Here is a 23,148-nt window from a genome sequence, read left to right as displayed (position 1 = left end):
TGTGTTGGCAATGGGATGGAGATTAAATGTCAGTCAAACACCAGAATCAGCAGGGAAGCCTGTGAATGAGTGCTTCCTGTTAATGAATGCCTGAGCCTCAGCAGTATGAAGTCCTCTCTGCTACATTAACGAATGCTTCCTTCAGGGAGAGAACCAACTAGACGGAGAAAAAGAAAAATCTGACAAAAGCTGCAGGAAAAGTCCTTAAGGTTGCTCTAAAAAAAGGACACGTCTTTGTTGGACGGACAGGACAGGCTGCTCCATGTTGTGCCAAAGAAGAAGCGACAGTAAGAGTTTTCTCAGCTGTTCCAACAGATATGAGAGTGCTGCAAAGCACACATACAGGCAGCTGTAGCACCTCCAGCTCACACATTACTACTGAACACGGGGCTCATCATTTCAGCTTTAATTGCAAACTACACGACAACATTGCAGTTTCAATTAAATTGCCGACATCAAAGTAAACCAAAGCACCGTCATTAACTTGGAGGATACAGTAGCAACATCTCCCTCATCTCCACCTTCACTTCAAAGTGCGATGGAGAACCTATTGGCGCTTTCTCACTATACAGCTCTAACTAGCACAGCTTGGCTCTGTACTAAAATGTGACGTGGACAGACAGCCGGTGTCATCGCTGCAAGAGTAATGAGTGCGACGTCCGACACAGGAATCAAACGCCAAAGTGCAGATCAGTTAAAAGGACTTGAAAAATCCTGACATTTAGCAAAGGAAATGTTTAAAATGTGTCAGAGTCTGTGCTCCGGTCACGCAGGAACTACTGAACTCATCCTTTTAATTCACTCATTCTAATGATTCAGTGAATCACGTTTGTGTCGCATATAAAACAACGTCATGGCAGTTTGGTGCAGCCGTGCCCGCACACGACGTCGTTGTGGAGGTACGACAGTAATGGAAAACGACGTGCACGAAGAGAACAACATGTGTTTCTCAGGTTCAGAACAGTGTCCAATACATAAATAAATAAATACAATTTGTTTACATTTTAAAGTCACGCGTTGTAGTTTTAAGTCTACTAGCCAATTCACCAATTCATAGTTTCCTTGTACAAAAAATTGTGACCACGTGAACCCGAAGTACGGACTGCACAACATGCTCCGGGTGGGACAATAATACTTGAATGGAATATGTGATCAGTACACGTGCAAGACAAGGACCCTCGGGGAAAGTGACGACACAAACCGGTGTCAAAAAGACTCTCGCTTCATACAGAACAGCTGCACTTACAATCCAGATAAGTGGAATGTAAATTTCACTTTTACGAGACCAGAAATCCTCTCGCAACACATTCCACATTTATATCTGGACGCAGGCTTCGCGTGCTGTGGCATGTTGTGGCACAAGCGAAGGAAAAAGGCTTTTTCTTGCATGACGTGAGTCTTTATGCATAAAGACAAAGCCACGGTACAGATTCTGGCCCCTCCTATAAATCCTCTCAAACCTCAGACACTGCAACAAATTGTAATTAGCGATATGAGTGCGTTATTAGTCCTGAAACCAACGAGGAAAACACAGTCCGTGTTCCCGTTTTCTCTCAGGAAAGAAGATCTGAAGCGTCACTGAATGAATGGGCCGCATTGAATGCTCGATAACTATTATAACACTTATTCCTTCAGACGGCAGTGCGCTGTAGACAGGCAAATTTAATAAAAGAGAGAAAAAATCTTCTGTTTATTCTTGCACGTGGTGATAGTGGTGTTTATTTAAAGGCTCCATATGGGATTCTCTCTCTCTGAGATTACACTCCTGACAATTTACTGCTTGGGTGTAAATTAATGTTCCCACACATCATATTTTAGGAGGGCGATAACTTTAATGGTTCTGAGAACGTCGTCGGGAAAAACAAGCCTCGGATTCAACTGCTCAACGAGATCAATATCAGTTTAGACCTGAGCACATGTTCAGCAAGATGTCCTCAATAAAATCACTGTCTGTCCTAACAGAGCGGCTCACGGTCGCTGCTCTTGAGGCAATAACTACTGGAGAGCAAATCAATGTGGACATGATATGAAACATATCACTAGTTATGGGTCTCACGTTTTAATTCATATCAATTACTGCTTAATACCTCTAAGAATAGCTGCTACTGTATTATCTCCAATCTGTATGACAGCAGGGGACGGGAGCTCAATTTACAAAGTGCTGTATTGCTGTGTGTGTGTGTGTTTCTGTAGCCAGTGCAGGGAAAAGTCAGGGCTGTTCACCCTCTATCCAAACAGCAGCATATTCATTATCAAATGGACTCTGCCATGTTTGACCCCATCAGTCCAGTCCTGCTGGGAGGAAACCACCACAAACTATTAGACTAAGTAAAAGTAAACAGACAAACAAACAACAGACACTCGAAATCTGCCTTAAGTCAGTTATTAAAAATGTTTAGGAACAAGCTGATCTCAGGTTGGTCAAAATAACTGGATCAGTTGAATCTATATCAGGTAAATGCTTCACTAACACAAGGGTTTGCACATTTCTACTACCCTGCTGGAGCATTAGCTTTTTGAAATTAGTCGTAAATACATCATCTGCACAGCGTAGTCATTTTAAAGGGTGACATGGTAGCAAGATTACTGATAAAAAGCAAGGTCATGCCACTGTTCAAACATGTGAAGTCGTCATCACCGTCGGGTCAAGCTCGCTGGGCCCGGTGAACACAAACACATGAATTTGTGGTGTCGTGGCCGTGGCTGCTGCCACCGCTTGTCTCCACAGGACGTAAAACACTACAGAGAGCACACACGTGAACACCATCATGTTTGAGAGGTGGTGATGTGGCGGCATGTTTATCCTTTAACACAGTTGCACAGTTTGTCCACATCTGCCGAGGTCTGTACCAACGATGAATCAACCTGCAGCAATACTGTGAAGCAATACTGTGAATTATGGAATTGCATGTGCAGACGACGGGATGACGGCGTGTAGCAGCGGTATCTGTTTGTGTTGTGATTGTCTACTTCTCTCCTGTGCACCTGTGCCGCCAGTATTTCACTTCACACTCAAAGGAATGACACTCCACTCCTTAGTCACACGCCGGCAAAATGTGCAGTGTTTCATATAATAAATAATAACAATGACAATAAATAGTAAGCAAGCACTGGTGATTGAGAGCTTTGGACTGTGAAGGGCAGCGTTACAGAAATGACTAGTATTACAAGAACATCTATGCAGTATTTGTACCTAATAAACAGATATGTGATGCTGCTGCTTGTTGTAATGAACGGTTATTTGAGTTAATGTTGCATTTCTATCACCTCAAACACACTCTTCTCCGATAACAAGGTATTTTTTGCACTGGAGATTTGTGAGAATACCAGTATTTGAGCACTTTTATCACCTTTCTCCCCTTATTCTGCTGTTTCAAGGTCCACTTGACCATGAACTTCACATCTAAATGCACCGAGTTGCTGCTGATGTGATGATTAGACTAATTAGACTAGGAGTTGTACAGGTGTACCTAATAAAGTGGCACAGCAGCGTACAGTGCATTTCTTGTAGTCATTTCACTTATTGACCGTCTGTCTTTCTCTTCTTTGTGTTGTGTGTACTGTTTGCTGCTCACACAGTAATGTCGTTATTATCTTTGTGTAATTGGACATTTTTGACGTCATTTTACGTTTTAAGTCAGAGTCGAGCATTTTCTTGTGGGTGTTGTTAGAAAACCAGGTTTCATGTTCACAGACTAGAAGACAGGAGGGGGAAAAGAGTGGAAAGAGCGTGTGTACTGTCTGTCTGTCTGTCTGTCAGGTCATGTGGAAAAAGTGAAGCAGGCACATGTGTGTGTGTGTACAGTGTGTGTGACAGACAGACAGACAGACAGATCCACTCACCCAGTAGCAGCAGTTTGACTTCTCTGGCCGCCTTCTCTCCATCTTCTCTGAGGTTCTTGTCAATCATCTTAGACCTCTCGGCCGCGGCTTTATCTTCCTGACTGACCGTACAACCCATGGTTCCCAGTGCTCGCTTCAGGTCTGCTGTTTAGTGGGGAAATGTTACCTGTGAAATGTATTTCAAGTCAAAAAGAAAAAGAAAAACGGCCCAGAGTCCGAAACCCCCTTTGAAAACAACACAAGGGCTTTCAAGTGGCGTGAGAGGCGACTTCCCTGTTCTTCAAGAGTGCCGACAAACGTGACGTTGCTCGAGGACCAACAATTTCCAGCTGCGAACTTGGAATTGAGTTCTTTTAAAAGTCACAGATTCCCACGGACGCTGTCGGTTGTTGAGTCACTTAGAGCCGCATTGGTGTGTTCCTTTCGTGGAAGTTGTTCAACGGTCCTTCCCCCCAAAAAAACTCCAACTTGACTCAACTTTTTTTTTTAAAAAAAAGGACGACGGACTTTAAGCAGTTTCCTCGCGCACAGCACTGGAGCAGGTTCAACCCACGAACACGGGCCACGAAGTTCAGCAGAAGAAAGAAAGAATACTCCAGCTGTTTAGAAACCGAGCCCACGTACTCCCCACAGTCTGCGACCACACACGCCCTCAACACTCCCCCCTCTCTCTCTGTGTGTGTGTGTGTGTGTTCAATCTTTGTTTGCTTCAGTTACCCCGAGGCATTCCTCTTTTACCCCCGTGTTGAGATTTATCACGTTCGAAGCCACACCCGTGGAGCGCCGTGAAGTTCTCCTCCGCCCGACGAACAGCGACACACACACACACAACCGCCACCTCCTCCTCCTCCTGCTACAGCAGCAGCAGAGCCAGCCTCCTCCAGACACTCAGGGAACGCCCACTCCTGGTGCATGATGGGAAATGAAGTCAAACGCGCGGGCACTAAAGGAAAGGGTCTGCAAAGCTTTAGTATTAAGATAGATAGATAGATAGATAGATAGATGGATAGTCAAACAGAAAAAAATGAAGCTATACAAATTTTACTCATAATACATATCAAATATTGCTGAATTTTAAAGTTTTTAACCCTTAAATTGACGAGTTTTTGTCATGATGCATCAAAAATAGTGATTTGAAAGAGTGATGGCCCTTTTCTGCATTACATATATACGTATATATATATATATACATATATATATATATACATATATATATATATACAAATATATACATATATGTATTGGTTGAATATTGCTTTTGTACGTGTTTCCCTGACACCTCCTCCACAGTAACTAAACTCTACCACTTACTTCAGGGCTCCACCTTTTAAAGCTCTAATGCGACATAAAGTCTAATATAAAGTCTGTTCCATTCAAAGCAACGTTGCATGAGTGTAACAGACTTGTTCACATTTAAATGTTACACATTTAAATGCGCAACATTTATATATAAACAAGTCCAATGTGTGAGATTCATATGTAAACAAGTCTGTTACACTCAACATTGCTTTGAATGTAACAGACTTGTTTATATTCAAAGCACGAGTTCACACAATGCTGATTAACCTGATCACAGTCTCTCAAAGCTGCTGTACACTGTGGTTTTTGCCATTCACACACATATTACCACCAGACGAGGGAATCAAGAGAAGCTTAAGGAACTTTATAAAGAAGTGTCAAAGTCAGGTTTGAAGTTAAGAACATAACATAATATGATGCATATAATTACTGTGATACAGTCAATACCAGTCTTGTTATAAAGTACCTAAAAGTAATACTTGAGTAAAAGTACAAGTATCTCACCAGACACACACGATGAACAAGAGACAGACACTTTAAGATCTGAGGTATGACAAGTGGGTCTGCAGCCCCCGGCTCCGCCCTCCTTTAGAATCACCAGTGATAAATAAACACAATCGTATATTAATCACAATCACAATTTTGTCTTGAATGATATTGAACATGAGCCAATCACGGCTGCTGCTGTTCCCTTCACCATGCAACTCCAATTGAGTTTCCTGCATGCAGTGTATAGGTCACATATTCAAGGGTTTTTTTTATGTGTATTATGATTCATTTTATATCGCATTTTTAGTAGTGATAAAAAGTACTTTCTTTTTGTTCATAAAAATGAGCCAAGTGAACTTTCAACTGTGATGTATTTCACAATTACAATCTGATTTTACACATTTTTAGTACATTTTGCTCAGGTGTGTTTATATAGTTGGTGAAAACATTTTTTTTCTTCTTCATTGCCTAGGTTGTGCTATAAGAAAAGGATATAAGACACTCTGTATTACACATTCTTATAGCCTCTGTATAAATTGTATGTTTAAACATAATAATGTAAACAAAAAAGAAGCCACAAACACTAAATATTTTTATGTTCTCACTCACAGTCTGACTTTCACAGTGCAGGTCACAGGTCCTTTATTCATGAGACTGGACAACCGTTAAATATGCATTACTCAAAATAATTGCACCAATTATAGCTTTGTGGCTCTGTAATGGGCGGCGTCTTATTATAGCAGCACACTTGAATTCATTTAGCTCTTTATAGAAGAAAACCCATTCTCTCATACCTCATATGTCTGTAGAGGGCAGACGAGCAGGTGCAGGATTTAAAACACCTGTGGCAGTGAGACAGTCATCAAACACCTGTGGCAGTGAGACAGCCATCAGACACCTGTGGCAGTGAGACAGTGATCTGACACCTGCAGCAGTGAGACAGCATCAGACACCTGTGGCAGTGAGACAGCCATCAGACACCTGTGGTGGTGGAGACAGTCATCAAACACCAGTGAGACAGGGATCAGACAGTGAGACAGTCAGACACCTGTGGCAGTGAGACAGCCATCAGACATCTGTGGCAGTGAGACAGTGATCAGACACCTGTGGCAGTGAGACAGCCATCAGACACCTGTGGCAGTGAGACAGTGATCAGACACCTGTGGCAGGGAGACAGTCCTCCTTGGTCACTATAGTGAAGCACGTCCTCTTCTCCCACAGCTCTATAGTGCCACCTGGTGGACTGAAGCATAACTGAACTCCTTTTGTAGTGCGTTTCATCCTTTTTAAATGTGGTAAAGTGAGATAACAAGGTCATTTATTATTAAAAAGACACAGTATTTACTTCCGTGAAACTAAACTAACTAGTGAAATGTCTAAAAATTACAATAAAGGTGTATTGCTGATGTCTTTTATTGCTGACAAACAGCCTATTTGCCTCATTAGTCAGATTGTAATATTGTTTACAGTCAACGCGTTCATGTTTTTTACTTTTTCAGGGACAATGCAAAAACAACCCTAACCCAGGTTACGTTAAGTTTATTTCATTAATTTAATGAATTACTTTAACATATAAAACAATTAACGAAAATAACAAAACAAAAAAAAAAGAATGAAAAGGAGTGAAGAAATAAAATGTTCTTTTACTGTGTGTCAGTGCATGATACACTATTTTCTTCATACATACAAAAGAAAAGAAGAAAGATTATGTCTCTGTGTTCGAATAAACGTTCAAATCAAAAACACAAGAACAAGATAGAGAATAGATAAATACAAATAAAAGGTACAGAAAAGCTTAAGGAACTTAAAAAACAAAGGTTTAAAGTTAAGAACAAATGCCAGGTGTGCACAGTCTCACATAATATGATGCATAGCATTACGACCAGTCTTCTATAAAGTACCTAAAAGTAATACTTTATTTTCTTACCAAGAAACCAAAATAAAGCTAGAGTAGGTTGAACATATTTGTTGAATTGAATGTGAATGTCAATATAAAAGACATTTTTTGAATACTGTATTTGTTCGATCCCTGTATTGTTTCTTGTGGCTTTCTTCTGTAATACAACAATTGTCTGTCTGTCTGTGTGTGCGTGTGTGTGTGTGTGTGTCTGTGTGTGTGTGTGTGTGCGTGTGTGTGTGTGTGCGTGCATTTCCTTAAATGTGTACACAGTACGTCAGACATGGAACAATTAAAGACTGATATAATATGTACATAGTGTGAAACGTCCCTATTGATTTAGATGTTTGGTAATGTGAAGACTTTCAATGGTCCCCCTTTTATTAACAGTTATATTTACTTACAAATGCACTGTTTTATAAAAATGTAATTTTCATTGTCACGATTATTCTTTTTAAATGGAAATGTCACAAATCTAAAAAAATGGCCTTTCTTTCCACATAACATGGTTTCTTAGTCCAATTGTCCAAGTCCGTCCCTGGCCATAAATAATACATTATAAAGCCGAAGCTGCGGGCCGTACGACATCTAACCGAGGGCCGTGATTGGTCACCCCTGAAATTTCCAACCCTTCTGCCGTTTGCACGATCAGAAACACTAACACCGCCGCTCTGTTTCCTCATTATCTTTATTGCAACATTGTGTACAGTACAATAATTGCCGGGGACATATTAAAATATATCGAGATACAAGAAAATAGACGTGGATCGAAGGACAAAAAAAAAGAAAAACTGTTTAAAAGCACTTTGAAAAATGATTACATTTATATTTTTCCATTAGACTTAAACCTTAATAACTATTTACATTATACAAACTAGATATGCATATCGAATATAAAGGGTATACATTTATGTACATTATTTATAAATGCTGGCCAAGTGTCAATATTTGTGGTTTAGTCTAATATTTATTATTAATAATGATCATAATAATAATACTACACGGTCCTCAGATTAACCACTAACACGGTGCATCCTTTGTTATTCTTCCAGGATTAATATAAACGACACACACACACACACACACACACACACACACTTATCTATTCAGGTCCCAGTGGTTTCCCCTCTGCATACGGATACATCAACGGGGGAAACAATCAAATACAGATCGATTTAAAAGAGGTTTGTCGTGTAACAAATTGACAGGACAACACTTATTATACACACGGCACTCACTGAAATACGGATTTTTTTACCTTTAAAACATGAGAAATGAAATTGCACCGGCTCACTAACAACTCCCAGTTAGTAGGTTTATGTCAGAAATGAACCTCATCTACACACGAATATAATCAATGAAAATAAAAACAAACAGGTTCCACTTCTTGCATCATTTCATCACTGAATCAGAGTCAAAAAAACATTAAAACAACAAGGTGATAAAATATCAACGGTGCGAGACAAATACTCTTGAATTATAATTATACTGGTCATACGTCCAGATCTGACAACACAACTGCATATTTATTTATGTGTATATCTACATATATCTATATAGATATATATATATATAGATATATATATGTGGAGAGAGTGGGTAATAGAGGTCAAATACAGACACTTAGAAAACGTCTCTTTATCTACAAAAACAGGCCAGAGGAGGAAGTTAATAATGGCAGCGTCTCACAGGAGAAGCTCAGTAAAGCATTAATTCAAGTAACGTTTGGAGGAGAAGACATCAATATTCATTATACCATCGATACAGTCATCTACATTTGATTGATTATTCATGTATTCAAAGATTTTATTCACACACACTTAAAACACCATTGAGCAAAATGTGAGGACACTTCTTTGTTTTTTTTAAATGATTGACGGTCTATGATGAGAAGTTGTGCTTTGAAGACAAGAGAAAAAGTGCTTCATCTAACCAGCGGGAATGTGAAGAGAGACAGTGAGACAGTGAGACAGAGAGACAGTGAGACAGTGAGACAGTGAGACAGTGAGACAGCAGCAGACAGAGAGACAGTGAGACAGAGAGACAGTGAGACAGAGAGACAGTGAGACAGTGAGACAGGAGAGAGACAGAGAGACAGTGAGACAGTGAGACAGAGAGACAGTGAGACAGTGAGACAGTGAGACAGAGAGACAGGAGACAGAGAGACAGTGAGACAGTGAGACAGAGAGACAGTGAGACAGTGAGACAGAGAGACAGAGAGACAGTGAGACAGAGAGACAGAGACAGTGAGACAGTGAGACAGAGAGACAGTGAGACAGTGAGACAGAGAGACAGCGAGACAGAGAGACAGAGAGACAGTGAGACAGTGAGACAGTGAGACAGAGAGACAGTGATGTTGGGGGTCGTCGCCTCTGTTAGGAATCAAGCTTGTGCTGGAGGCAGAGATATTTACACACACCAAACCCTGTTGTTGTTGTTGTTGTTGTTGTTGTTGTTGTTGTTGTTGTTGTTGTTTTGGTTCCCTCTCTCTGATTACCTGCAGCTAAACTGAAGCCCCTTTTCCACCTGTGGTCCCAGCTCGCCTCACCTCGCCTCGGCATGGTTTAGGTTGGTTTTCCACTACAAAATAGTACCAACTCAACGTGGGCGGAGTCATCACTGCACAACGAGTGACTAGTGACTTGTAAAGCAGTTGTTTTCAGTGTGACTGAATCATTAGAATCAGTTCACTGACTCCTGAGTTCACTATTGAGATTTTAGTCTTTTTAACGGATCTACAGTTCGGCTTTGATTCTTGCGTCAGACGTCTCTTCCTGTGACGGCGCGGTCACAAAAACGACAAAGCTGCTCAAAACACATTAATATGATGACAACTTTGCCCAAGTGTTTATTTAACATAAAACATGACTCTTGGCTCCAGTAAAAAGTTAGAATGATCTAATATTGGTTCCGCTGTCCTCATCTGTCTATGTGTTAACACTGACACGACTTTTAATACTAATGAATTATTTTAGATTTATGCCTTCAATGCCTTTTTAACCTTGTTTGTTACAGATGAACAATAAAACTCCAGCGAGGCTTCCTCCGTTGTCATGGTGATGTGAAGAGAACTCATCTCATCTCATTCTGTGCACGGACGTTTTTAATCCAGTAGAGTAGTTTATATTTAATAGAAAATATCCATCTAGAATCCTATTGTGGAGAAATGCAGTGATAAATGTGCTCATGGTAAAAAGACTGCAGCACGTTCAGTCAGTGGCTCTGCACCGTGCACTGATGGAGGTGAGACTTTAAAATAAGCAGCAGCTGCACACGTTAAAGGAACAGTCGTCAACAGGTGTCATGACTCACGACGGAGGAAAACGACCTCGTGTGAGAACTCCATTTGGGCTTTTTCATCCTCTGCTGCATGAAACGTGGGCGGAGTCATGAAACTGCCGCGACTTTGTTTTATACGTGACACACACAAACGAGGGACTAGTGACTTTTTCAGTGTAGCTGAATCATTAGAATCAGTTCATTCAAAAACATTTGTTCAGTACTTTGTGCATGACCGGAGCACAGACTGTTAAATGATGAGATTTTAGACATTTCATTTGCTAAATGTTGGAGATTAACCCACGTTTTTAGGATTTTGAAGTCTTTTTAAATGATCTACAATTCCACAGGATTGTTGGCTTGGATTCTTGTGCCTCTTCCAGTGGCGACGCTCTCTGACCAGTGATCAGTGACCGGCAGTGGAACCTCTCCAGAGCAGGAACTATCGCTAATGGAAAAGCAAAATCACTGAGCCGAGGCGAGGCGAGGCGAGGCGAGGCGAGGCGAGGCGAGGCGAGGCGAGTCGAGTCGCGCTGGTGGAAACACCTGACACTGCTCCATTCAAAGTGAAGGAGACATGACACGTGTTGAACTTACGTTTACATTTCTTTAAATAAAATCGACCAATCTGTGCAAAAGCTGTTTCTATCACTTTTCCTCTGAGTTGCAAAACTATAGTGATTCATAATAATAATACAAATATGAGATCATTATCTATCATAAAATAGATTTCATTCAATACCTTTCTAAGGGAGGAGCTTCAGGTTGTGTAATCTAATCTGAGAAGTAGCAGTTTATGGATTAAGGATCATAAAAGTAGGGCAGGTGTATAAAGACAGCAGCAGCAGCAGCAGCAGCAGCAGCAGCAGCAGCAGCAGCAGCAGCAGCAGCAGCAGCAGCAGCAGCGTCCTACAGTGTAATAATTGTGTTGTTATATCCACCTCACAAGGCGCGGCCTACAAGTGTCGACATCAATCTTTATGCAGTTAATTCACTTTCAAGAAAAGTCTGCTGACGTGCATGTGCATTGTCTGACAGGATGTGCAGTAAAATGTGATATCATTAGAGTGAGACTCCTCCTCCTCCTCCTCCTCCTCCTCCTCTAAGGCCAATAATCTCTGATGGAACACACGGGGGGCGTCTTTAACGTCAAACATTATCCAACAACAGCAAAAACCAAAGAAATCAAAACCAGTAACATTACAACACACAGGTCTAAATCAACAATACAAAACCTGAAGAGTCTAGTGACCGCTGCTGGCTTTACTGCTGCCCGACGTCCAGTCAATAATGATGAAGCTCAGACTCATGATCATGAACAGGAAGCCAATCCCTGCAAAACAGGCAGCCTGCAAGCAACAGGGAGACTTATGTTTACACATATTCTGCACAATACACGAACACATCATTTAACCCTGTAACTACGTGCTTTAATATTTTAATAATATTAATATCTGGCAGTTACTTATCATTTGAATGCATGTTAAAATAGTGTATTAACAATTCTAAAGAAGAAAACACATTTTGTGTGCTAAATTTGAACATTTCATTTCACATTTGTTTGGGTTTTTGTTTCAAATGTGCAGAAACTGTCCAACTCTCTCCTCTGTGGTGACAAAGACGCTTATTCTCTCGTTTCCTGCAACAGCGCGAGTGAATAACCACACGTTGGCTTCATCATGCAACGTCTCAGCTTTCAGAAACCATAGGAATTTTTCCGACAGCACAAAGAAACTACGGCGACTCAAATCGTGTCGTCTGTGATACGCTCGGTGTTAAAGGGTTAAAAGTTTTGATTTTAGATTAGGGCTGAAGAAACTGAAGAAAGTAGATCTAAAATTATCATTTTAATTATCATTTTTTGTGGCAGATGAAGTGATTTTGATTTGTTTCTTCAGACGTGAGATGAAAATTAAAAGATTTTTTGGAAGAAAGTAAAACAAATAAAACATGCATGAACTCTGAGATTAAAGTCAGAATTATGACTTTAATCTCAGAGTTCATGCATGTTTTATTTCTTTTTTCTTTTTTAATTTTTGGCCCTAACACTCTCCCGTACCACTACCAAAAAGATCACTTTGCAGTTGTTAAATAAATGCATAGATAAGTGCATCTATGTCAGCCTTTCACTCATCAACCACACATTGATGCTGCATTTTAAAAGCGCTGACCTCAGCTGAACACAGCACACTGACTTTCACGTTGTGTTTCTCACCAGAATTTTGGGCACCGAGCGCATCGGCTCCTCTTCTTTGGGAACAATACGGATGTAGAAGACGGCGGGGAAAATGAAGATGAGACACGGGGCAGACGTGGCACCTGGAGAGAGAGAAGAAACAAAAGAAGAAGAAATATTCATGCAAAACGCTCCAGAAATGTAAATAAATGATGTTACACCTTTTAAATGTGCTGTTTTATGTGGGAAGCAGCTTCACGTATGTGTTATAATGTATTATTCATGGTCAGGGACGGACTGGGACAGAGAAGTCACATGTCTTCCAATGACCGACTGGTCAAAACTGTAATTAAACAAGTATTATTATTGATTATATTATTATATAATAAATGTATTATATTAAACTTTATATTACTCTATATATTCTAGTATTATATACCTGTATTTATTACTTTAGTTTGTTGCATTTGTTTACACGACATAGACGACGTTCACACGTTGGACTTTGATGAGACAGAAGTGCAGAGTTTCATCTGCATCATTCCAAAGACTCTCATCCTGAAAGTGAACACCCAAAGTATTCAAGTAGACCTTGTGGTTGCAGAGAGTTCATTATGAGAGGGATTCAAAACTAAATCATAGCTCTTTAACTACATAAGCTGTCACTGAGCTATCACTGCTCCATAGAATAAAATACAACTTTAAATTTGAAAAACATGCAGAAAAATAACGTGACGCGTCTTCGGGAGGACACAAACAGTTCCCGGTACATTAAGAGTTGTTCTCAGTTGCTTTGGTTCAGCGTCGGTCAAACGTACCGATGATCCCAAAGATGCCCAGGATGTTCGGAGCAAAGATGACGAGCAGGTTGATGAAGGTGAGCAGAACGGCGGCGATGGCGATGTGGCGAGGCCAGTAGAACGTCTTGTTGGGGAACAACATCTGCTGAATTGCTCTCCGTACCTTTTCATAAAAGGAAAACAATGATCATGAAACTGTTTCGCTGTATTTTACCTGATGATTTACGTGAACGGAAGATTCCCACGTACGGGGAAGAGCACGATGGGCACAGTGAGTGTGACGGCGGTGAGCACGGCCACGCGCACGCACAGGATCAGCGTGTCGTACGGATCGATGCGGCTGTAGGTGTGAAGCAGCTCCGCCTCCACTTCACCTGGAGGAGAAACACAAATCACATTCATCACGTTAATCATTTCAAAAATGAGAACTTGGAACATGAAAATAGAAGAAATGAGTTGCAAGACATTAGACTGAGTAGAAAATGATCCGTTTAACATCGACACATTTGTGTTTGTTGTTTAAATGCCAGATATTTAAAGTTATTCTGGAAACAAATGAGTGCTTTCATTTTAGTTAAAGGACATTTTCTGGCCTTTTTATGATTAAAATAAGCAAAAAGTCAGACATTACACTCTGAGGCTGAAGTGTTAAAGGGTTATTCAGTGAAAGAAAAATATTCGTACATCATGAAACCAGCAGAGCTGCAACAAACAAAGGTTTTCTGTAATTGATTAATCTGCTGAAAATAAGTCCTTAGTATTTATTTATAAAGCACATAATTGTAGTATTGTAATTAGTTAACTTAAGTTATTGAACAGAGAAACCAGGAAAATATTCACAAATCATTATCAAAATAGTTCATCAGTAATACACGAGTACGACCACTAGAGGGTGACACTGCACCATAAAATCTCTTGCCATGACAGACTGTACTGATTCTGATTTATATGCTGTTATGAAAACAACAGAAATGACTGGATTAGATTAGGATTAGACAGACAGACAGATAGAAGACGTTACATTCTCACCATAGAACGTTAGGTATCCAAAAAGTGCAGCCAGGAAGTACATGACGTACATGACTGCGATGGAGATGTTGGACACATGCTGCATCTTTTTCTTGGTGGGACTGAAATAAGAAGATGTTGCCGTGTAATGCAACACACACACACACACACATTATGACATAAACACAACATGTAGTTATTGTTGCAAGAATGAACTTTACAAATATTAAATATTCATAAAAAGAAATCATTCTCAGGCGGGAAACAAGCAGCTGTCGTTCAAAGCAGGACGGTAAAATTCCAAACTACTTCATGCTGCGCTGAAACTGAAAATAACGTCAAAGCAAGTGCACGTGACTTTTGATGAGCACAAAACAAGACTCTAACTGTTACTGTCCCATCAGGAACATACTTGCGCAGCTCTGTGTAGATGGGCAGGACCTCGGGGTGGCACACAAAGGCGAACGCCAGGATGGGGATGGTGTAGGCCGTCTGAAAATGAATCCCAACAAATCACCATAGATACTCCAGCGTGTGCTTTACTGCGCCTTCACTTCCTCAGACACGTCACACAGAGCTAATTGTTTGTGTGTGATTAACGCGAAGCATTAAGAACGTCTTACATGTAAAGGAGTCGGGGTTTAACGGACACTCGGTCATCGTTTACGCACGATAATAAAGACACAACAGGATTTCTATAAACATCACTGTTTGCTCAATTCTCTGCAAAGTTAAAGCTGCAGTGCGTAAACTTTATAAGACATGAAAATGAGTTCACATGTGCCGCGAGGGCGACGTTCCCACGCTGCACGCCAGAAGTGATTTGTTACGATGTCCAGACAGACGGCGGCGACGGCAACGCTTTAAAACGTAAAGTGAAGAGAAACGCCCACAAAAGTGCCCCAAGGTTGTCTGCGTATGTGTTTATAAGTGACTTCATTTTGTCCCACGGTTCACGACTCATTCACGATAGGAACGACGCGTCACGCAGCGTCAGCGAGCGACGGCAGCGCAGGAAACACGGAAACCGAACCAGACGGCGTTAGTGTCGAGGCCGCGCCGTCATCCACCGCGTGTGGCTGCATTAGTGTTAACTGTGACAGTGAGAGTGCAAACGTCTACTTTCTGAGGACTTGGACTCTGTCTGTTCACTTTCCCACAAATTCAGACAAACACTCATAAATCAACAAAAGCTGTTCACAGCCTAAGATTTAAGGAGATTAGTTAGAGTTTGGAATTTCACACACAGTTCAAGTGAAGCCACTAAAGACAGAATGCACTCTGGGTACATAAACAATGAGGCTTTTTTTATTTACATAAATAAACGGATGAATTTATTTACTCTTTATGTTTTTGCTGAGTCATCGTGTCTGTCTGAATAAAACAACGTTATTTTTGTACAGAACAAAAAACGACGAGAATGTGAATGTGAACTAGAGCTGAAACGATGAATCGATTATTAATCGATTACTAAATTAATCGACAACTCAAATAATTGGTTTGAAGCTTTTTTCATGATTAAAACAAGATTTCTGGGTGTTTAAGCTTAAATGTGAATATTTTCTTCTTTCTTTGCTCTGAATAACAAAGAAATCATTAAAAGTGAATCATTTTGGTTTGTGGACAAAACATTTGAGGACATCAAAATCGTGACCTTTTCAAGTGAACACAGCTCTCATTATTATTATTGTTATTGTTATTGTTATTATTATTATTATTATTATTATTATTATTGTCAGCCTAAGTTCTTCTTTTGAAACCAAAGCAGAAGAGAACGATGCCACATGCCCTCGGACACGTCTGGTTTGAGCGGCTCACAGCTGAAAGGTCCGTCAGGCAGAGGAGTCAGGGTGTCAGCCGTTTTTTTTCTGCTTGGTGAGCAGGGCTCAGGGCTCGGGCTCGGGCTCAGGGCTCAGGGCTCGGGCTCAGGCTCAGGCTCAGGCTCAGGCTCGCCCGCAACACACTCTTTGCACACGGTTCCAAAACCTGCACGTAAATGACGCAATTCGCATCATTTGCGCGGCGCGCAGTGGGTCCGCTGGGTCAGGTCTGATAGTATTGCTTGACAGTTATTGTTTTCAGAGGAAAAGACGTAGTATAGAAATCTTTTTTCATTTCACTGTTTCTAAACTAAGACGCAATAATAATCAAAATAATCACCAAAAGTTACGCACTGTAGCTTTAAATGTTTCATAACGTCATGTGACTGCAGGTTTAAGAGTGTGTGTGTGTGTGTGTGTGTGTGTGTGTGTGTGTGTGTGTGTGTGTGTGTGTGTGTGTGTGTGTGTGTGTGTCCTGCTGTGAAGGCATGAACTCTGGGAAAATGTTGGGTCTTTCTCGTTCCACTCATTCTCCATCTCTTTGTCCAACAAAGGGCAAACCTGGGAAAACTCAGTATAAGAGTGAAGAGACACAGTGGACAGAGAGTGAGTGAGTGAGTGAGTGAGTGAGTGAGTGAGTGAGTGGACGGCTCAGGGGGAAAGTGTCCATGAGCGAGCTGAGCTGTGCATTAATCACAGAGCTGTTGTCTGTGATTAACAGCCTGATAAAAGCCTTCACCTGCTCTCGTCTGCTGCCATCGAGCGCTTCAAACCACGGGTAACTTTCATGCTCGGAGTACGAACTGTCATGAGCAACATGCTGAACATGTCAGAGGGTGTGTGTGTCAGCGGCCATGGGGGGGCGGGGACGTGTGGACCTGCATACTGAGTGACATGCGTGAACATACCTGTGAGTTCAGATTGGCCATTTTGGGGATACAAGCGGGATTGGTCTCCCCGCCGGGCTCCATCGCAGTGATATTGACGACGCTGGCGCTCGCATTGAAGGAGAAGTCCACAAACGGACACGGCGTGTTGAACTTCTTATAGATGACCTGCAGCAGGGAGGAGGAGGAGGGAGGAGGAGGAGGAGGAGGAGGAGGAGGAGAGACGCTTTGATAACCACTTCTGCTGCTTTTTTACATTACTATGTTTGAACATACAGTTTATATACAGAGGGTTCAAGAATGTGCAACACAGACTGAAGTATATCCTTTTGTTTTCAGCACAACCTCTGATGAAGAGAAACTAGATAGAATACTATATAATACTACATAAACACACCTATGAAATAGTATTAGGGTCACATGTGAAAAATTCCAAATTCTGACTTCTTTCTGGGAATTCTGACTTTCGTCTCTGAATTCTGACTTTAATCTCCTAATTCTGACTTTCGTCTCTGAATTCTGACTTTAATCTCCTAATTCTGACTTTAATCTTCCGTACACACCTGAGCAAAAAGGACTGAAAATCTTTAAAGTCAGATTCAATTTGTGAAATTTGGAAATACGTCACAGTTCAAAGTTCACTTGGCTCATTTTTATGAACAAAAAGAAAAGAAAAACGCTCTAATTTTGTGATTTCTGCACAATTATTGCTACTTTATATCACGACTAAAAATGTGACATAAAATGAATCATAACTTTGACTCAACAACACATAAGAAGACGAAAAAAAACCTGGAATTTTTAAAATCCTGAATATGTGGCCTATAAACACACCTCCAGGACGTCCATATAAGGAGTTGTGTTTTATTTCCACGGCAAATTTACCATGGGTGCACCTGCGGCACAGATCTGTGCCGCGCGAGCACTAAGGGTTAAGCAGGAAGAGAGGCTGTACTGTAGAGTACAGTCTACAAACACAGAGAGAGAGACAGAGAGCGAGGGAGTGAGACAGAGAGAGAGACAGAGAGAGAGAGAGAGAGAGAGAGAGCGGTGCATGGATTACAGCTCACAAACCCAGAACTAGGTCAGAGAAAGACAGAGAAGCAGCAGAGCCTCAAATATTACACCAAGGAGAGCGGGGAATACTAAAGAGGTGGTGTGTGGGTCGGTGAATGTCACAAGTTAAATCCTCTCACTGCATCTGAATATGTTTGTGCCAAACGCACGACAAACAGGAAACAAAGGACACGTTACATAACATAACTGTATAATAATCTAGTGCGTATGTAAAGCACGACTTACCGAAATGAGAAAGAAAACCATGCAGGTCAGAGAGAAGCCACTGGAATATCCCAGGTACCCTGCAACCAAACGCTTCATTAGCATTTCTCTGTGTGTCACACGTGTTCATCTGGACGATGTTTCATCAGAAAGCTCTTTTTCTTTTGTCTGAATAATATTTCAATGAAGAAGCCACATTTCCTGCTCCACTCACGCCGCCTCGCTGTGGACTAAATTGACAGAATGTGCAGGAAGTCAGAGCTCATTACAGACCCTGCCGCGCCAACTGGCTCTGTTGTCGTCGATGCCTCGGCGGGAGACAGACTTCTTATAAGAGGTCAGCCAACGTGCCTCCTCTTTCTCACTTCCAAGCTGGCTTCCTCCCTGTCTTTCCTTTCTTTCCACTTTTGTTCCGTTTGACTGTCGACGCTCTCACGCACGGAAACACCTCGACGCGTGAGTGTAGTGAAGGTTATTACTTACTATTACGAGCAAAAAAGAAAGAAAGAAAAGAAAAGAAAAGTCTTCTGTGTCAGAATAAGACTTCAAATCTTCTTAACGTGGGAATTAAAGAGTGTTGCTCTCAATTGTGTTTGCCACGTTCACCTAAAAATATCTAGATTATAGCAACAGTTCAAGGACACAAGGACCTCAAGCCTGGATGCTGACGGACGTCCTCAGAGCATCCTTGAGCGACTGCTCCGATCCTGAAGCTCAGCAAAGATGAATCATGGAAGAAAACTCTCCACACTGATCGGGAACGTCTCTGTGACCATCCTGTCGTCACCTACGTCATTACTGTAAAAAAATTCAGCAGAGACACGTCAGCTCATCACCAAGCTCTGCAACAAGCCTGGTCATGACCTGTGTGATGGAGCAGGGACGGTTTTCCACTACAAAACAGTACCGACTCAACGTGGGCGGAGTCATCACTGCACGGCTGCGCGTCGCTTTAAAGGCGACACTCACAAGCGAGTGACTAGTGACTTGTAAAGTGTAACTTCCTGCGGCACCGGAGCACAGCAGCAGGGTTCGTGATGCTGCTCGCGATCACAGGCTAAATACACCAGACTCCTCTGTTAAATGATGAGATTATAGACTTTTCCTTTGTTAAACGTTGGGAGATTAATCCACGTTTTCAGGATCGTCGTTGTAGCTGATCTACAGTTGATTGATTGTTGTGCGTCTTCCTGTGACGACACTCTCTGACATCAGTGCACAGCAGTCTGAAGTCCACGCTGAAAGGCCCGGACCGTGAAGCGACCCAGAATAGAACAGCACTTTGGTAAACTATTTATAAAATGTGTAAAATCAGCTAAACTTTCAGTTAGTACCTGATTACAGAGATTATTGATCTACTCGTCTGATTTTCTCCTCCTCTCCCACAGTCCTTTACTTCAGCTTTGCATTTCAGCTGAATGCAAACGTAAAACGATCCAACATTCATCACATTAGGGCCATGAATGACTTTTGTAGCTGCAGTGAATTTAAAGTGAAGCAGTCTCGCTTTAACTTCATTAAAGAAGTCGAGGCGAGCGAGCGGCCTCGGTGACTCACAGACGAGACGAGTGATGAGACGGACGCGACGTTAAAATGTTAAAACTCACCGAGCTGCTTCATCAGAGCCAGAGGTAAAATGACTGCGACAGACACGATGATCACAAGGTAGTTTCCGTTCAGGAACCATTCGCTGCAGAGGAGACACAGAGACAAAGAGACAAAGAGACAAAGAGACACAGAGACAAAGAGACAAGTGTATTGATTGTGAATTATTCAGCGTTAACGTTCCTCTCAATCTCACTCTGTCAAGCGTATGCACTGCGTCCACGATCGATCTCAAGGAGACGCGGGAGGAAATCAGCTGTGCAGCGACGCGAGGCTTCGACGGTGGAGAAAGCTTTGAGTTTCATTTTTACAAATAAAGCAGCATTTTTATTTTTATTTACAGATAAACAGATTTGCTCATTACGACGGAGTATTAGGGACAAACTTTATTCTCATTATATTACAACTTCATTCTCATTTATTATCGAAAAATTCCGACTTTATTCTCAAAAGATTACGACTTTATTCTGGAAAGATTACGACTATATTCTCAAAAGACTTTGACTTTATTCTCGAAGGATTATGTGTTATTTTAAAAACGTTGCAGCTCTTCACGTTTGTTTATATTGTGTTTGTACAGAAAATGTATTAATTGTGATTATTGCTGACTGTGCATCCGGCTGTCATTTCTTTTAGTGCATGTGTGTCAATAAGAGATTGTGTTGTGCATGGAGCAGATGGCCAAAGGGCAGAATGACAACAGGATAGATGACCCTCCTCTTCTTTCATTCAATGTGTGAATGCACAGTGTGTGCTGCAACAGATGTTGCCTCTCTCTCTCTCTCTGTGTCTCTCTCTCTCCCTCTGTGTCTCTCTGTGTCTCTCTCTCTCTCTGTCTCTTGGTCTAAGACCAGGAATTAATCACTCATATGTCAGTCTAAAAATAGCTCTTGGATGATTGATTCCTCAATATGGTGGGTGTGTGTGTGTGTGTGTGTGTGTGTGTGTGTGTGTGTGTGTGTGTGTGTGTGTGGGTGTGTGTGTGTGTGTGTGTGTGTTCCTACATATTTGTTACCTTTTCTGGCACAAACACTAGTACCAGTAGTCCTCATGGAGACCAAAACCTGGTCTCAATGAGGCAGAACCTAATAACTGAGGAACTGGTAAAGTTTAGGGCTAAGACTAGTATTGTGGTTAGATTAAGGTTAGAGTTTGGCATTACCTGCTTATGGTTAAGGTCAGGGATAAGGCTTTGTTCAGGCTGTGTTGATGCAAGGTCCTAAGAAGAATAGCTACACAAACCTGTGTGTGTATTTATAGCTTTGTGTGGTCCAAAAAATGTACAAAAATGAATAAATACATGTTGTTTTATGTCAATGATGTGTTATCACTGAGATATAAAAGTGTGTGTGTGTGTGTGTGTGTATCATATGATCTGCCACACACTGCGTTTGCTCTGTTTAGTCATCAACAATGATTACACATAATAACAGTTTCCACTTCACTCTCCGTGAGCCAATAAACCCCTGCCCCACAGCAGCTGTATCTGTAACAAACAAATGGTATTATAACTGGTGATGTAACATGAATAGTGCGTGTGTTTTGACATTAGCTCTGTGTGTGTGTGTTATGTGTTATGTATGAGAGAAAAATGGGAAATACCATTTTCAGCTTTTGTGATCAGATATTCTTCTTTACAGTTCATGTTATGGCAGCAATGTCTTAAATACTTGTAGTGCAGAAAGTGTGACGACGTAGAATAAAGTCGTACTATTATGAGATTCTGTTTTCTAATGTATTATTACTATTATTATTATTATTATTATTATTATTATTATTATTATTAATAACAATAATAATAATAATAATAATAAATATCAACAGAATGCAGATGGTGTTGGAAGAAAGAATCACAAACACAGACTTGGAGAAAAGCATCTGCTTTGTGGACTGGAGGAGGAAATGGCTGCTAGTGTTCTCATGCTATTTAATAATACATTGGATAATGATAAAAAAGAATCTTATAATATTACAACTTTTTTCTTATAATATTCTGACTTTTTTATCAGGAGGTTGTTAAAAATACTGGATCCCCAGCAGGTGCAACTACGGAGCCAAAACCGGCTTCATCTACGGAAGCGTATTACAACCAGCTTCTGTTAGATGCATTGAGAAGAAAAATAAAATCTTATAAAAATAGAGTCTGAAAAAAATCTTGTAAAAACAGACCCGAAAAAAAGAATCTCGTAAAAACTGACCCGAAGAAAAAAAATCTTTTAAAAACTGAGCCAAAAAAAATCTCGTAAAAACTGACCAGAAGAAAAAAATCTCGTAAAAACAGAGTCTGAAATTTTTATTTGTAAAAACAGAGTCCGAAATAAAATCTTATAAAAATAGAGTCTGAAAAAAATCTTTTAAAAACTGAGCCAAAAAAAGAATCTCGTAAAAACTGACCAGAAGAAAAAAATCTCGTAAAAACAGACAAAAAAGAATCTCAAAAAAAAACTAACCCTAAAAAAATCTTGTAAAACTGACCCGAAAAAAAATCTCAAAAACAGACCCTAAAAAATCTGTAAAACAGACCCTGAAAAAATCTCTCGTAAAAGACCAAAAAAGAATCTCGTAAAACTAACCCTGAAAAAAGAAAAGCTTGTAAAAACTGACCCAAAAAGAAATCTCGTAAAAACAGACCCTGAAAAAAATCTTGTAAAAACAGACAAAAAAAAGAATCTCGTAAAAACTAACCCTGAAAAAAGAAAAGCTTGTAAAAACTGACCTGAAAAAAAATCTCGTAAAAACAGACCCTGAAAAAAAAAATCTCGTA

The 23,148-nt window shown here is 40.7% G+C and overlaps 2 protein-coding genes across 3 annotated transcripts in view; both read right to left on the bottom strand.

Moving 5' to 3' along the window:
- The window catches only part of LOC122768120 (guanine nucleotide-binding protein G(i) subunit alpha-2), a 45,921-nt gene extending 41,242 nt beyond the window's left edge, over window positions 1–4,679 (bottom strand). The window contains exon 1 of the mRNA XM_044023869.1: window positions 3,844–4,679. Coding sequence (XP_043879804.1) covers window positions 3,844–3,961 — 118 coding nt within the window. The 5' untranslated portion in view covers window positions 3,962–4,679. The remainder of the gene's footprint in view (window positions 1–3,843) is intronic.
- A 7,009-nt stretch (window positions 4,680–11,688) lies between these two features.
- The window catches only part of LOC122768764 (sodium-coupled neutral amino acid transporter 3-like), a 38,719-nt gene continuing 27,259 nt past the window's right edge, over window positions 11,689–23,148 (bottom strand). For both annotated transcript variants that reach the window (XM_044024976.1, XM_044024977.1), the window contains 9 exons: window positions 20,387–20,469; window positions 18,801–18,859; window positions 17,520–17,666; window positions 15,204–15,283; window positions 14,813–14,913; window positions 14,033–14,157; window positions 13,802–13,946; window positions 13,023–13,126; window positions 11,689–12,156 (listed from right to left, as the gene is read on the bottom strand). In XM_044024976.1, coding sequence (XP_043880911.1) covers window positions 12,052–12,156; window positions 13,023–13,126; window positions 13,802–13,946; window positions 14,033–14,157; window positions 14,813–14,913; window positions 15,204–15,283; window positions 17,520–17,666; window positions 18,801–18,859; window positions 20,387–20,469 — 949 coding nt within the window. In that variant the 3' untranslated portion in view covers window positions 11,689–12,051. The remainder of the gene's footprint in view (window positions 12,157–13,022; window positions 13,127–13,801; window positions 13,947–14,032; window positions 14,158–14,812; window positions 14,914–15,203; window positions 15,284–17,519; window positions 17,667–18,800; window positions 18,860–20,386; window positions 20,470–23,148) is intronic.

The sequence above is a fragment of the Solea senegalensis genome, linkage group LG4 (genome assembly GCF_019176455.1).
Source record: "Solea senegalensis isolate Sse05_10M linkage group LG4, IFAPA_SoseM_1, whole genome shotgun sequence".
In the NCBI taxonomy this organism is placed as follows: domain Eukaryota; kingdom Metazoa; phylum Chordata; class Actinopteri; order Pleuronectiformes; family Soleidae; genus Solea; species Solea senegalensis.
The sequence above is the reverse complement of the archived record's forward strand: the minus strand, read 5'-3'. Positions and strand labels throughout refer to the sequence as shown.